Source organism: Caretta caretta, chromosome 6 (genome assembly GCF_965140235.1).
Source record: "Caretta caretta isolate rCarCar2 chromosome 6, rCarCar1.hap1, whole genome shotgun sequence".
NCBI lineage: Eukaryota > Metazoa > Chordata > Testudines > Cheloniidae > Caretta > Caretta caretta.
The window spans coordinates 99,270,918-99,288,065 of record NC_134211.1 but is presented as its reverse complement, the minus strand read 5'-3'; the positions used below and the strand labels follow the sequence as shown (position 1 = coordinate 99,288,065).

The 17,148-nt window shown below is 46.3% G+C and overlaps 2 protein-coding genes across 2 annotated transcripts in view; both read left to right on the top strand.

Moving 5' to 3' along the window:
* FOXN3 (forkhead box N3) overlaps positions 1-17,148 on the top strand; it is a 308,330-nt gene that overhangs the window by 19,246 nt on the left and 271,936 nt on the right. The gene's annotated exons all lie outside the window — the stretch shown is intronic.
* Positions 1-17,148, top strand: part of LOC142072617 (uncharacterized) — a 42,218-nt gene that overhangs the window by 1,245 nt on the left and 23,825 nt on the right. The window contains exon 2 of the mRNA XM_075130051.1: positions 6-473. Within this exon, the coding sequence (XP_074986152.1) occupies positions 6-473 (468 nt within the window). The remainder of the gene's footprint in view (positions 1-5; positions 474-17,148) is intronic.

Genomic DNA, 17,148 nt, shown 5'->3' with positions numbered 1-17,148 from the left:
ACCAGCTGCATGTGTTTCAATGATCACAGGATCTTCTCCTTCCCAGAGGCTAGTGAAGCTTAGAAAGAAAAAAAAACGCACTCGCGATGAAATGTTCTCCGAGCTCATGCTGTCCTCCCACACTGACAGAGCACAGACGAATGCGTGGAGGCAAATAATGTCAGAGTGCAGGAAAGCACAAAATGACCGGGAGGAGAGGTGGAGGGCTGAAGAGAGTAAGTGGCGGGCTGAAGAGAGTAAGTGGCGGGCTGAAGACAGGGCTGAAGCTCAAATGTGGCGGCAGCGTGATGAGAGGAGGCAGGATTCAATGCTGAGGCTGCTGCAGGACCAAACCAGTATGCTCCAGTGTATGGTTGAGCTGCAGCAAAGGCAGCTGGAGCACAGACTGCCACTGCAGCCCCTCTGTAACCAACCGCCCTCCTCCCCAAGTTCCATAGCCTCCACACCCAGACGCCCAAGAACACGGTGGGGAGGCCTCCGGCCAACCAGCCATTCCCCCACAGAGGATTGCCCAAAAAAAAGAAGGCTGTCATTCAATAAATTTTAAAGTTGTAAACTTTTAAAGTGCTGTGCTTAAAGTGCTGTGTGGCATTTTCCTTCCCTCCTCCACCACCCCTCCTGGGCTACCTTGGTAGTCATCCCCCTATTTGTGTGATGAATGAATAACGAATGCATGACTGTGAAGCAGCAATGACTTTATTGGCTCTGCAAGCAATGATTAAAGGGAGGAGGGGAGGGTGGTTAGCTTACAGGGAAGTAGAGTGAACCAAGGGGCGGGGGGGTTCATCAAGGAGAAACAAACAGAACTTTCACACTGTAGCCTGGCCAGTCATGAAACTGTTTTTCAAAGCTTCTCTGATGCGTACCGCGCCCTCCTGTGCTCTTCTAACCGCCCTGGTGTCTGGCTGCGCGTAACCAGCAGCCAGGCGATTTGCCTCAACCTCCCACCCCGCCATAAACGTCTCCCCCTTACTCTCACAGATATTGTGGAGCACACAGCAAGCAGTAATAACAGTGGGAATATTGGTTTCGCTGAGGTCTAAGCGAGTCAATAAACTGCGCCAGCGCGCCTTTAAACGTCCAAATGCACATTCTACCACCATTCTGCACTTGCTCAGCCTGTAGTTGAACAGCTCCTGACTACTGTCCAGGCTGCCTGTGTACGGCTTCATGAGCCATGGCATTAAGGGGTAGGCTGGGTCCCCAAGGATACATATAGGCATTTCAACATCCCCAACAGTTATTTTCTGGTCTGGGAATAAAGTCCCTTCCTGCAGCTTTTGAAACAGACCAGAGTTCCTGAAGATGCGAGCATCATGCACCTTTCCCGGCCATCCCACGTTGATGTTGGTGAAACGTCCCTTGTGATCCACCAGAGCTTGCAGCACTATCGAAAAGTACCCCTTGCGGTTTATGTACTCGGCGGCTTGGTGCTCCGGTGCCAAGATAGGGATATGGGTTCCGTCTATAGCCCCACCACAGTTAGGGAATCCCATTGCAGCAAAGCCATCCACTATGACCTGCACATTTCCCAGGGTCACTACCCTTGATATCAGCAGATCTTTGATTGCGTGGGCTACTTGCATCACAGCAGCCCCCACAGTAGATTTGCCCACTCCAAATTGATTCCCAACTGACCGGTAGCTGTCTGGCGTTGCAAGCTTCCACAGGGCTATCGCCACTCGCTTCTCAACTGTGAGGGCTGCTCTCATCTTGGTATTCATGCGCTTCAGGACAGGGGAAAGCAAGTCACAAAGTTCCATGAAAGTGCCCTTACGCATGCGAAAGTTTCGTAGCCACTGGGAATCGTCCCAGACCTGCAACACTATGCGGTCCCACCAGTCTGTGCTTGTTTCCCGAGCCCAGAATCGGCGTTCCACAGCATGAACCTGCCCCATTAGCACCATGATGCATGCATTGTCAGGGCCCATGCTTTCAGAGAAATCTGTGTCCATGTCCTGATCACTCACGGGACCGCGCTGACGTCGCCTCCTCGCCCGGTATCGCGTTGCCATGTTCTGGTGCTGCATATACTGCTGAATAATGCGTGTGGTGGTTAATGTGCTCCTAATTGCCAAAGTGAGCTGAGCGGGCTCCATGCTTGCCGTGGTATGGCGTCCGCACAGAAAAAAGGCGCGGAACGATTGTCTGCCGTTGCTCTGACGGAGGGAGGGGCGACTGACGACACGGCTTACAGGGTTGGCTTCAGGGAGCTAAAATCAACAAAGGGGGTGCCTGTACATCAAGGAGTATTTCAGGCAGGACTGCACGGAGGGTTCCAATAAGAAATGGTGCACCTAAGTTATCGTTGTTATTGGAACAAGGAGGTTAGCCTGGCCTCTGATTGATACATGGCTAGATTTACCTCGCTGCACCTTCTCTGTGAGTGACTGCAGTGTGACCTAGAGGAATGAGTCCCCTAGACAGGGGAGGAGGCAAATGAGTACAAAACAAATCTGGTCTATTTCTTGTTTTGACCCACTCCATCTATCTTTTACATCTTTGGCTGGCAGCAGACGGTGCAGAAGGACTGCATGCCATCCACATCTCATGGCTGCTCGGCAGAAGATGGTACAGTACGCCTGCTAGCCATCCCCATCTCTTGCCTGCCTGGCAGAAGATGGTGCAATACGACTGCTAGCAATCCTCATCTCTTGCCTGCCTGGCAGAAGATGGTACAGTACGACTGCTAGCAGTCCGTATCGCCTGCCTGCTCACCATAAGACGGTTCAATAGGACTGACTGCAGGACTAAAGAGAATGACCTGGTCAAGTCACTCCAAATGTAGTCCCTGCGCCCATGTCTGCCCAGGCGCTCCCAGCCGACGCGGCCAGGAGCACCTCGGACACGATGAGGACGACTACCAGTCGTATTGCACCGTCTGCTGCCAGAAGGCAAGGGGTTACTGCTACTGTGCAGCAAAGCCGTACCGCGTCTGCCAGCACCCAGGAGACATAGGGTGACGGTTACCTGAGCGGGCTCCATGCTTGCTGTGGTATGGCGTCTGCACAGGTAACTCAGGAAAAAAGGCGCGAAATGATTGTCTGCCCTTGCTTTCACGGGGGGAGGGAGGGAACGGGAGGCTGACGATATGTACCCAGAACCACCCGCGACAATGTTTTAGCCCCATCAGGCATTGGGATCTCAACCCAGAATTCCAATGGGCAGCGGAGACTGCGGGAACTGTGGGATAGCTACCCACAGTGCAACGCTCCGGAAGTCGACGCTTGCCTCGGTACTGTGGAAGCGCTCCGCCGAGTTAATGCACTTAATGCACTTAGAGCATTTTCTGTGGGGACACACACACTCGAATTTATAAAACCGATTTCTAAAAAACCGACTTCTATAAATTCGACCTTATTCCGTAGTGTAGACATACCCTTAGTGACTTTTGCTTTCTGAGCTCATAGGTGCTGGTGACATTGTGGAAACGAGCTGTGCCTTGGAAGAGTGAAAGGTAGCCTGCCTTTTCCTAGCCATTGCAGTCATGTGTGGCAAGCATAGCCCAAGTGGACTGGGATCTACTGAATCCTCTAACCTCTTTTGTACTGTCTCAGTGTTCTGAATCTCTTACTTGGACCAGGGAGTTTCTTTGATACAGTATATGGAGAATGAGAGGACACATTTTCTTCCGTGTCTGGAGATTTTTGCTAACAAAACAAATTGAAAAGAAAAAAAACCTACTGTACTTTTCAGTTAACGTATCTTAAATGTCACCTCTCAGAGGTCACTCATTTGGCTTCAGTCTGGAAAGTAATAGATACCAGACAACCAGTCAAACAGTTGCAGACCTGAGGGGCTGAAGCTTGCTTGGTGGTCCCGCACTCCTGTGTAAGTAGGAACGGCTACTGTTAAAGCGGCTGTGTGAACTGAGTAGGTGGTCTTAGTTCATTTCTGAGTGAGCGGTGATGATGTCATAAAAAGCCATCACACCACAAATTTTAACTAATTTGTAACTACAGGATCAAATTCTGTCCCATTTACACTTGTGCAACCAAGGTGAAGACAATGATACGAGATAATATAAAGGGATGTTAATGATGAGGACACAGACCAAATTGCTATTGCTTGGGCTCTGAACTCCTGTCGACTTTCCCTTACATGAATAATTCCATTGCGGTATTTGGAAAGACCTTCTTATAGAAAAACAATGTCATCATCTGCCAGGGGACTATGTGAATGCGCCATCATTAACAATACTCTCTGTGATGATAGTGTAACCCATTTATTAGGCAGGGTCTAGGAATAATAAAATCAGTTTTGACCAATAATTTTATTCCATGAGACCCTAGCATTCAAAGCTTGTCTGCACCGTGTGACCATTAAAGATGGTTTCCTTGAGCCACAGCTTCTCCTTCCCACTCTGTTGTTTTGCTTGCCTCCTAATCGAAACGTGGATGCCTTTCCATGGTGCAACACTTATATAGTTTGGGAATCACTTTTGGATCCTGCAGAATGAAAGGCTCTATGGAAATGAAAAGGATTCTTCTCTCTTTGTAATGTGATTTTCAGTCTCTTTTGAATTTGGGTGTTTTCTGTCTTGAAACTTCATACTGGTGGTGGTAGTAGTTGTTGTTATTATAGTTGTTGCTATTATTGTATTATTTATTTGTGTTGTGGTAACAACTAGGAGCCCCAGTCATGGCTCAGGACCCAACTGTGCTAGGTGCTATATAAACATAAAACCTAAAAATGGTCCCTGCCCCAAAGAGTTTGCAATCTAAGTAAGACACTTAGGGTAAAATTTACCCCACTGTAGAGTGCCTGTGCAAGACACTTCAAGTGGGATGGAGAGCCTTATGTGGGCTTAACTCACTCAGGTGAATTTCACTTTCTTGGAGTACGTCAATTTCACATACTTTATGTTTGTTCCCCTTGTCTGCTAAAAGAGGCATGAACATGGCGGGGTGAAAATACTGAGAGGTTACGTAGATTATTGTTATTATTTGAACAACCACTTTTGGTCTCCACATGTTCAACATGCCTTTCTCACTGTCACACAGCACTGTTGGTACATTACAGAAGGAAACTAGAGAATAATTGTAAAATCACTTTCATGTTGAAAAATGGCCAAATCCTGCTGTTCCTTGCTGTGCAAATAAAGGCAGCAGGATTGGGTCCATGATCTGCAGATAAGGTTTATTTAAACTGAACATAATTTTGAGGGAGTCTCCTGGTCTGAAAACTAAGTATGTAGCTGACATTTTCTGGTTTCATTTCCAAACTCAGGGGCCAAGATTTTCAAAAGTGCATGCCTAAAGTTAGTCTCCTCAATCCATTCTTAAGCATCCTAAATATGTAGCTTGATTTTTTTCAAAAAATGCTCAACATCCAGTAGCTTCCTCTGAAGTCAGTGGGAGCTGCCTGGTGCCCAGTACTTTGGAAAATCTAGGCACTTTCTTTAAGTGTCAACCAATGGATTTAGGAGGCACTTTTTAAAAAGTCTTGGCCAAAATTTAAATCTTATAAGGCTTGATCCTGAGTTATTTATCCTGGTTCAACTCCAATTTATTTTGCCTTGCATTTCCTTTGGTAGCTCTGTCAAACTAGCTTTAATTGAGAGTTTTGCCTGAGCAAACAGCTCAAGATCAGGATGATAATAAACAAAGATCTAAATTCTACATCAGATACTCTCATGGAACTCCCATTGAATTCAATGGGAACCACCTGTGAGTATCTGAGAGCAGAATTTGCTCCACAATCTATATTTATTTGCATTCTGTTCACCCCTAAAGAGTCCCTTTTTTTTGCTCTTTCCCAGTGATCGAAGCTCTTATGAGTCTACTCTCTATTGATGTGTAGGGTGATTTTATGTGAGTAACCCCCACTAATGCTTGGGGCCGGCTCTACAGTGTTTGCTGCCCCAAGCAGTGAAAAAAACTGCCGCCACGGACAGCAAAAGGAAGACGCTGCCACCGATTTGCCACTATGGCGGGCAGAACAGAGAAGCTGCTGCCGAATTGCTGCCACGGCCGGAGGAATTGCCGCCTCTTTCTAACTGCCGCCCCAAGCACCTGCATGGAACGCTGGCGCCTGGAGCTGGCCCTGCTAGTGCTAGCAGGAGTAATGCACAGAAGTCTCCTTGGAGATGGTGGAAGAATAGATCCATGTGTGCGTGTACAGGACATTTTGCTACATAGATTAATACTGCTGTGACCACCAAAACTGGTCTTTGTCATGAACAGGCAAGTGTCTTCATTGCTGCAAGTGTCTTTGGGTGATTGCAGCAGTTTGGATAAAATTCAGATATACAAGTACCCCATTCCATTAAAGACAGAGGGCCAGATTCTGTCCTACTGTAAATAGTACAATGCCTGTGACCTTCACTGGCTTCAGTGAAGTGACACCCTCTACAGCTCTGAGTCTTCCAGTTAGCTAATAACTGTTCCCAGTGCCCTAACTACAGAGTGAAAATAAACAAGCTAGTGCTACAGTTCCCAATTCATTTTTTTCCATTTGTCTCCTTTGGAAAAAAACGACGACCAAACTTCTAAAGGAGCAGCCCTCGATGGTTACCAACCACTGTGTCTCTGAGCTGCCGATGAAAGAAACATGCTTTGATAACAAAAAAGTGCGTAATGAGTTGATTACAATGCATTACTTACCACTGCTAATAATTACCCTCTCTTATTATGGTGACTGTCTTCAAGTTTAAAATACCATTTTTATTGACCTTTCTCAGTCACCAGCCCAAAGAGAGATTTTTGGCTCACTTCTCTGCTGATGTAAATTGATGTAGCTCCATTGAAGTCAGAGCTAGACAGCTGTGGAGGGGATTTCCTCATGGCCTCTTTAATGGGAAAAGCAGTGGCTGTGTTGTTGAGCTAAGTTGCCTTCTGGAGCTCCTGTTGTGTTGGTATTCTTCTGCTTTGGTTCTGATACCAGGCTCTCACTGCCTGGCTCAATTTAGCCTTTAGTTATCTCCCTCTGGAGGGAGGCACTTCAGACAAGCTCCTCAGACCACAGTGGCTTGCAAGATGGCTCAGATGGGTGGAGGAGAAACTACTGAATTTCTGAATGGGAAAATACTATGTAGAAAAATACATTACTTTTCCCACCAAATATATATGAAGCACAAAGGACAATGTGGCTTGGTTTTCAAAACTGATTTCATTGGCAGTTTTAACACAAAGTTGTTTAACTTCTGGAAATTAAAGTTGGCAGCACAACAAATATATTTTGAAATTTGTTAAATATAGGATTCTTACATGTTAAATAAATGAGACCAAACTTTATAGTCACTCTATTGGACCTCATGATGTATCATTTTGAACTACCTGCTATCTGTTAGGCTTTATCTGCCTGCAAAATCCATTTCTAATTCAGAACATATCTACCTTGTGATCACTTGCCAGAAATCTATTCCCAAGTTTCTCCTTATTTTAGTGAAATATCTCTGTCTCAGCACCTTTCCCAAGGTGGCTGATCTAATCACGGCACGATCAGTTATCACTTCTCATTTCCTTCGGTAGCCTTGTCAAATGCAATGCACTGCCTACCAAAATGACATTCAAATGTTCCCAGTGACCTAAGCTATTTCCCTCTTTTACGCTGTAGAACTAGAATTAAGCAGGGCTTTTTAACTATATGCCTTCTCCAAATTAAAGCTAGAAGTGTGACTTGTATTAACCTAGGATAACCACATTATCTAGAGTAATTAGGTTTCATCTGTATTGACCATCTGGATAGTGAACCCTACATTCACCACCTCTTTGGTATCTTATTCCTAGACAGAGCAGCAATGCTTCTGTTTTGCCAACTGGCAAGAAGGTACTGACTTGTCATCATCAAAATAAAATTTGTCACCTCATTGTTTCCAACCTCTGTGCTTTCATGTGTTTTTTTTAAACTGTATATTTCATTGTATGCAAAGGTCAGAACATACAAAGCAGAACAATTGTTTTTCTCACTGCAGGAGTCATGTGGGCAGCTAAGTCTCTGGTTTATTTAAAAGAGTTTTCTGTGGACACCAGGCCAACAAGAGAACCTTTAAGCCTATTTGTAGGGAGGGAACCTTCTAGCGCAGTCCTAGTAGCTATTTTAGTAAGGGCTGTACCTGGAGGTACTCCCTCCACTCCTAGGGGTAAATGTACCCACCTGCACCCTTACATCCCCTGCAGGATTCTGCCAGTTAATGCAGTTGAACTGTTGGGAGCCCTCACTGAGTACATAGTTTCATTTCCCTATCAAATCACTAACTGGACACTCACTAGAGTTGTCTCTGACAGAGCCCTTTCCTTAAGAGCCAGGGAGGGAACCTGTAATTCTGACTAAATGGAGCTTCCCTCAGATGGTTCCATTGCTGATATTTGCATGTAACATTCGCTCCCCTCCCTGGCACCAAGCAGGGCTTCTCCCCAGCTCCAAAATATATGCTGCCCCACCCAGTCTCTTTCAAGGAACTTTATTTTCTTAACAGAAGCAAGTAAACCGAAAAACAGTCTTTTAACTCAGTCCTCCCTTGCAGGTTTCAGCCCACACCCCACAGGGGCCTCTGACAGCTTCCCAGTTCTGACAAGCTCTGCCTCCTCTGTGGGACAGCAGCCCCAGGGCTGTCTCCCTGAGCACCTGACCCCCTGCTCCAGGCACAGCCTGTCCTGATAAATCTCCCTCTTCCTTTCACTAGCAGCCCTTTATAGTCCCCAGTGTAGCCCAGACCCCTTTATTTGACTGAAGCAGACTCACCTGCTCTGATGCAGGGGAGCTGGTCTGAGTCTATCCACAGTGATCACCTCTCCTATGACATAGCCCCCTCCCCCCCCACACTTTTCAGAAGGGAAAAAAGAAGGTGGCCCCCAGGGTTACTCTCCAAAAAAAAAAAAAAAAAAAAATCCACCATGACATTCTGTAACCACATTCATTACAATCCTCCAGGGTGCCAATTTTTTTCTAAGCCAACCAAAATATTCCCCTCAGTAGCGTAACATAATGCCAGTGTTTCAACCATCACTTCCCATGAGTACCACCCTGTCACAGAGTGTTCGCCGAGTCCTGGAAACCATAGCAAAGTCCTTCCAAGCATAAATTCTTGATCCCATTCACCCTGAGTTTTATGTGGTAAGGCCAGAGTCACATACACAGTCTCACCAGGTACAGTCAATACATCATCTTATCTCCATCTCCTGGACTTCGGGGCCGCTGCATGCCTACGCTTTTCCATCTCTGCACACAGCGGCTCTACCTCAGTCTCAAGTTCACATGAACCAGGAGGACTAAACCGTTTCTTTCCTCCTTGGTGAACACGAGACGTATGGCAAGTTATTTTTTCTCAAACTTGAGGTTCTGTAACTTGCTTTCTGCTGACTCCTTAACGGAGTGGCTGGGAGTGAGGCATCCTCTGGGACTTAAACTAGATGCAATTTCTGACGGGATCAAATTTGTATTTGGCTCTCAAATGCACAGATCTTCTTTGCCTTACAGCCTGGGAAATAACGACAGGCTGCTTCTTCTCACTTTTGTAGTGTACAGATGCTCTTACTTTCTCTTCCCCCATTTATTGTGAAAAGAAACCATGTAACTAGGAACAGTGGTCGAAGACACATGATGCCACCAGCCCTAGTTAAATGGGATACTGATGCCTGGTTTACTTTTCGCTTTAAATTTAGCAAATGCTTTTAGTTTTGTTACAATAGCAAGAAATATCATTCTTCCAGGTTTCAGAGTAGCAGCCATGTTAGTCTGTATTCACAAAAAGAAAAGGAGTACTTGTGGCACCTGAGAGACTAACAAATTTATTTGAGCATAAGCTTTCGTGAGCTACAGCTCGCTTTATCGGATGCATACGAAAGCTTATGCTCAAATAAATTTGTTAGTCTCTAAGGTGCCACAAGTACTCCTTTTCATTCTTCCAGGATATTGGCTGGCCATTTCTGTGGATTTTGAAGGGTTCACCATGTAATTTCTGTAAAATGGTCATCCTAAATCATAATTTATAGGGAATGGTAGGAAATTCATTGTCAGAACTTTAATGTAATAGGACTGTAGTCTATACTGCTGTTACTGCTTTTAAGTAGAGCTCAGCACCTTCATGAGATATACCAGAATGGTATCTTGCCAACATATAATGGCTTCGTATAAGAAATTGACTGAAAGATTTTAGACACAACAAATCCTGCATCTGGGCAGGGGATTAGACTAGATGACCTTTGTGGTCCCTTCTAACTCTATGATTCTACGATTAAACATTATGGTACTAGGCATGTTAGAAGTGCATAAGAAAAGATATGTTAACCACATCTGTGCTATCATTATGTTGTAAAAGCCAGTATGTTTTAAGTCATTAATTGTGTAAAGATGTGTCTGAAAGCTATGCTGCTATAATTCTGTCAAATTCTGCTCTCAGTCACAATGGTGTCAACTGAGAGTAACTCCTTTGATTGACACTGGTGTAAAAGAGATCAGAATTTGGCTCTTTGTTATTAGTTGATTGGTTTAGATGCTTGATATCAGCGTCATCAACAATAGGCCACATTCTACTCACATACGCTATGTAAACCTAGTGGTCTATATTCAGATTATTATTGTTATTCAGCGGTGATCCTAAGGGAATCTGAGATATTGTAATTTAAAGCTTTTTCCAACCCCCGCATTGTACAAATTACACCAGTTTAGACTCTGACACTCACACCGAGACCTCTCAATTGTCCTGGATTATGTGCTGTGTGCTATATTGTATCCAGTTCGGGCTCCCCGCCCCACTGCATTGCCAGGTGGTGTTCTTCAGGACCGGGAGCTACAGACTGGCAGGTGGAGGAAGGACATCTTACTGTATTACCTCTGGGTCCTCTGCTCCTTTCTCTCCAGGGGAAGAGTCTGAAAAGCTGCAGGAGCTGACAGTAGATTTCAGATAAGGGAGGGGAGAAGAGGGAGCAGCTCGGTAGTGTCAACATATTATTCACAGTATGAGAGGGGGGAGAAGGAAGCAGAGCCAGGTCTCTGGTGAATAATGTCAAAGCCCAACAGACCTGCTCCCTACTCAGTGTGAAATCCTCTCCTTTCCTCACAGGCTTCTTAAGGGATGAGTAGCCTAGATCTGCAGGAGGAAAAGCTGCAGAAGCAGCTGAGAGGCCCTGGGTCCTAGGAGGGCCCTGGCAGAAGCAGCCACCACCGTTCGCCACATAGGGTTGCCAACTTTCTAATTGCACAAAATCGAACATCTTTCCCCTGACCCCTTCCCCGCCCCTCCCGTGAGGCCCTGCCCAGGCCCCTCCCCTTCTCTGAGGCCCCGCGCCCACTCCAGCCCCCCTCCCTCTGTCGCTCACTTTCCCCCACCCTCACTCACTTTCACTGGAGTGGAGCAGGGGGTTGGGATGCAGGAGTGGATGAGTGCTCCAGCTGGGGGTGTGGGCTCCAGGGTGGGGCCAGTAATTAGGGGTTCAGGGTGCAGGAGGGGGCTCAGGGCTGGGGCGGGGAGTTGGGATGTGGGAGGGGGTTCCAATCTGGGGCAGGGAGTTCGGAGCGTGGGGGCCGGCTGGGCGGAGCTTACCTCAGGTGGCTCCTGGTTAGCGGCACAGCGGGGCTAAGGCAGGCTCCCTGCCTGCCTTGCCTCTGTGCTGCTCCTGGAACTGGCCGCCATGTCTAACCCCTAGGCGGAAGCGTAGCCAGGCAGCTCTGCACAGTGTGTGTTGCCCGTGCCTGCAGGCTCCGCCCCTGCAGCTTCCACTGACTACAGTTCCCAGCCAATGGGAGCTGTGGAGGCAGTGCTTGGGGAGGTGTCAGCGCACGGAGATTCCCTGATTGCACTTGTGCCTAGGGGCCTCAGGGCCATGCCGGTCCCTTCCAGGAGCTGCATGGAGCCAAGGTAGGCAGGGAGTCTGCCTGAGCTCCGGGCCCCCACTGCACCGCCAACTGGACTTTTAATGACCCAGTCAGCAGTGCTGACCGGAGCCACCAGGGTCCCTTTTCTACCAGGCATTCTGGTCGAAAACTGGATGCCTGGCAACACTATCCCCATATCATACATCCAAGTTAAGAAGGGCATGGCAGAAATTAATTGTGTGTGTGAGGAACTTACATTCATTGGGGGGATGGGGAGGGAGGATAAGTTGTGGGAAAGAGCTGGCATGAAGTGCGGAGGAGGCATGGGGCATAGCATGAATTTTATGGAGGGGTTGCTTTAATTCACTGCTTCATGAATTATTTTGAGAGGTGGCCTAAACAGGAACTACCCCTTCCACCCTGAATCCTCCTCCGTATGAGAAGCCCGGGGATAGACCTCTTCACTCCTTAGCAGCCTAGGTAAAGACCTCTCCAAGCCACCTATCTTGGCTCTAAATGACTTGAATATGGGATACCTGTGTTGTGTTTTGATATAAACAACAGATTAGAATGTGGTTTGTTTGTTTTTAATATAAAACCTGTTTTTAAGGATTTTTTTCAAAGTGTGAACCAAATAAACTCATCCTGTAATTTGTAACAGACTAACATGCATAACCATCATTAATTAGCCTGTTACAAGTTGTAAAATGGGTTGTTGTTGTTTTTAAAAAAAATCTAATTTATTATTTATGTGGCACAATGGGCAATAAAACCCAGGTGTTCCATATTGTGGTCATTTGTCACATATTTTGATGACTTGTGTCACACACGAGCAGGCTTCAGTGGGGAGAGGAATGCTCACACCCACCCACTGACATGTAACTTGCACCCCATTCACATCACCTTTGGATTTGACCTATTGATTACAATGGGGTTACCCGGGTGCAACAGAGGAGAATATGACCCAACAAAATTTATTGTAGAATGAGGTATTTTGTGTCCTAAACTGGTAATTTTCAATGCAGCTAAATAATGAGGATACTGTCTTACAGTTAAAAAGCTGTTCATTGGTGCACTTTTTTTCCCCTAGCTATTTCTTCACTGTAGGAAGGTAAAGAAATCTGTGATAAAATAATAATTAAATGCTGACAGTATTAAATTTCCTCTTAGCATGAGTTGGCAGCAGTTACAAACTAAAACATTAGGTGGCTTAAAAAAAAAAGAGCCAGATTAAATACCTCTATAGGTTTTTCTGATTAGCTATTCTTAAAAGTATATGTGGCAGTAATAAAAGGGTATGCTTGACAGCAACAATTGGCTTTGGAGGAGAAGGTAAAATACTCAAGTTCTAATCTGTATATGGGTATGCTTAAAGGAATTTCTTGCTGATCTTTGCTGGCAGGATTTATATGTTACTAATCATCAGTTTCCAACAGTCCCCAAGAAATCTACTGGCCAAGAAATAGCCATTATGTTATGTTTCTGGAAAGAATAGTTAGCAATGAGTAATGTGCTCAGTTTTTTTCAGTTGTTTTTTGTTTTGTTTGTTTTGTTTTGTCTTGGCCTGGCCAGATAGAGACAGCTGTTTTCCCACTTTTGAGTTGAATTGCCTATACCTATGCTTAGTATTACAGTATCATCTACAGGCCTAAATCAAGTTTCAAGGTCCCTCTTTGCTAGGTGCTGTACAAACACATAAATAACATAGTTCCTGCCCCAGAGGGCTCACAGTTTAGGACAATGACAAGATGCAAAAGGTGGAAGAAACAGACACAAATGTGGGGAGAGGAAACAAAAGACTGAACATGTTGTGTACAACAAACAGTAGTTCCACTGACCACCTAGTCATCGTCAGATGGCAGTTGTTTGCAGGCATCACACCAGAGGTAGGTTTTAAGTAGTGATTTGAAGGAGGACAAGGTGGTGGCGTCTCAGATTTTGACAACACCCTCTGCGTCATTTCTTGTTACTGTAAGGGGACTGTTGCCCCCTTACTAACATTCAGTGCGGGTGTTTTAGTTGCTAGCTCCCAGTACTAAAAAGGGGAAAGGGTCGATGGGGAATCAGGACCCTGAGACTGGCAGCCCCCAGGAACAATGGGGAGAGGCCAATGCTCCAGGTCAACCTGAATGACAGGGCGAGCAGGCTAATCAGGGAGTCAGGAGGCCAGGGAGGTCCCGTCCTCCGTGTGAGCTGGATTTGTGGGGGTCAGACAGAGTGGGGCCGAGCTAAGGAGAAAGCAGAGGCCCAAGCTAAGCTGGGGAGCAGAGCTGCCGCCCCAAAACCAGAGAGAGCAGACTTGCCCTGGGAAGAAAGCTGCAGCACCAGAGCCAGAGGGGCCAGAAAAGCAGCCCACGAAGCAGGTCAGTGCTGGGAGCAGAGTCACAGAAGCAGCCTGCAGAGCAGACCTGTCCTGGGAGCGGAGCTGTAGCAACCAGAGGCAGAGAGACCAAAGAAGCAGCCCAGGGAGCTGGAGGCAGAGCAGCAGCAGCAGCCGTGCTGAGACAGAGTGGTGGAGCTGGGGCTGGAGCAGTCCGGAGCTGGGTGCAGTGAGCAGCTGGAGAGAGCTAAGGGGACCCTGGGCAGCAGGCCCAGCACAGGGAGACACTTCAGCCAAGAGGCTCTGCAGGCCAGGCTTGGATCGTAACCCCGACAGGGCAGGGGCGACACTGAGAAGAAGGGTCCTACCACTTAGAGCCTGAGAGCGTGTGGCCACCACCAGAGCAAGTGTCCAACTCAGCATCCCTGCAGCACAGTCAGGGCCGGAGAAGCAGGCCTGAGACTTACAAGGAACAGACTGTGAACTGCCCTGACATTCCAGAGACACTGCGTGTAATATTCCCTGCCACAGAGAGGGTTGATGTGTTTCCTTTAACCTTTCTCATTTTCCCTTATTCTTTTTAAAATTAATTGTTGATTAAATAACTTGCATTTGCTTTAAATTGTATGTAATGGTCAGTGGGTCAGAGAAGTGCCCAGTGCAGAGAGAGTACCCCGGAGTGGGGACACCCTAGCCCCTGTCCTAAGTGACCACAGCAGGGTTGGGGGTCGAGCCCCCCAGGAATCCTGGGCCCAGCCTTGTTGGGGTTACGAGGACTCTGCCAGACAGGAGAGTGGAAGGGGAGCCCTCAAGGGCAGGGAGGCCACTGGGTAAAGGAAGTGGGAGCAAGGACTCAGATCCTTTTGCTAGCCCACTTCACCGGGGTAGTGCAGAAGCCAGGAAAGTTCCCCACAATAGCGGGACTATTCCCCCGCTTACATTACATTAAAGAGCCGTTGTGTGAACAATTCAGGATAGACCAAAAGGATTGCAAGCTAAAGATGTGCACAATCTTCCATTTTTTTGCACATCTAAGATTTCAATACCTCTTATTGGTTCATTTTACTTTCAGCTTCTTCCCATTTTCTTGTAACTGGCCACTTTTCATTTGGCCTCTGGTAATTTTGCCTTCTCTTCAAACAAGTTGGGGCTTTTGACCCACTGAATTTTCTTATTGTTCCAGTTTTCTCTATATTGATATTTTTAGTCACTAAGTCTGGTCACACTTAAGTCCATTCTGGTTCTAGGCCTGTTCCCAGGCCTACCAGTATCACCCACTTTAAGTGTAAGGAATATCTTTGAAATCTGCAATATCCTTAGAATGAACGATTTAAGTGCACGCACTGGAGATCATAGAATCATAGAATCATAGCATATCAGGGTTGACAGGTGATCTAGTCCAACCCCCTGCTGTAAGGTGATCAGGAGGTGATCTAGTCCAACCCCCTGCTCAAAGCAGGACCGATCCCCAATTAAATCATCCCAGCCAGGGCTTTGTCAAGCTTGACCTTAAAAACTTCTAAGGAAGGAGATTCCATCACCTCCCTAGGTAACGCATTCCAGTGTTTCACCACCCTCCTAGTGAAAAAGTTTTTCCTAATATCCAAACTAAATCTCCCCCACTGCAACTTGAGACCATTACTCCTTGTTCTGTCATCTGCTACCACTGAGAACAGTCTAGAGCCATCCTCCTTGGAACCCCCTTTCAGGTGGTTGGACTTCCTGCCTATTGTGGCCCCCGTGATGTCTGAGCACCTCACAGTCTTTAATGTATTTATTTTCTCAACACCCCTGTGAGACAGGACAGTACAATTCTCCCCATTCAAATGCCTTTGAAAATCTGGCCCTAACTATCTTGCCCAGTGTCCCATGGGATATCTGTGCTGAAGCAGGGAATTGAACCCTGGATCTCAGGCTAGCACCCTAACCATTGGGCCATCCTTTATCTCTGATAGGATTTTCTGACAAGAATAATCTGCATTGGGATTTGGTATAGGGCCGTGGTTGGATGGCTAGATTAGCGTGTGGGAGATCATTTATGCTGCTTGTATTCCTGTCTGCACCCAAAAGTTGCATAAGACCTGAATTTGGCTCATATATTGTATTCTTACTGTACATGTTATTTCTGCTAAATGGAAGAAAGGTTCATTTTGAAGTGGCTCAAAGACGGCTCAGCATATGTGATTAAGCATTTTCTTAGCATTTTCATTAGAATCTTCCAAGGGCAACTGGGCTATTTGTCTTTCCTCAGGGAGCAATAGAAGTTATATATATATATTTCTGTTCACTATGTATTACAGAAAGCAATTTCTCAGGAAGAGTCTTTCCAGTTTAATCTCCAGATTATCTGGATTTTTTTCAAGGATAAAGCAGTTAAATTATCAACCACTCCTAAATTAGACAAGGCTGCGGACCGTGTGTGAGTATGTGTGTGATATATATTTGAACGGCACAGCTTTAGAATTCCGAGTTCCAGTCATCTGTTCTATCTGAGCCTGTTACTCACCCAGAGGTGAACGCACAAGCTCCTATGGAACTGCTGTCAATGGTACTCTCTGGACTGGCTTTCAGGAAGTAGTCTAAAATAGTTGTGCAGTCAGATTCCTATCCCCTTGGAAACATGCCTGGTCTGGCCAGTCAAAGGAAAGGTTGTTTTCTGCATTTGTAAGAGATGTGCGTTTTCAATTTATATGTAGTATCCAATTCTTAAGAACAAGGACATAAATAAGGGCCAAGATTCCATTTCTCTCTTGTGCCAAGATCTACTCACAAAGGAGAGGCAGAAGGCCAGGTAGGGAGCAAGTTACAGCCATCTGATTCTCAGGATGTTCCAGTTCATGCTTTGCCATAAGTTAGAGCAACTTAGAAGCTGCTCTGATTTATACCAGCTGGCCATAGTCTTCAAGGGCTGATGAACCAGTTAAAATTCAGCAGAATGCATGTGCACTCTGCCTGGCCCACACCCTACATCTCACATATGACGCGGGGGAGCAACTGGTGTAGGAGGCAGGTATTCTGCTTTATGGCAATTGAGAGCTCCTCTACACACTGGGAATTCTCAGTGGGCTAGG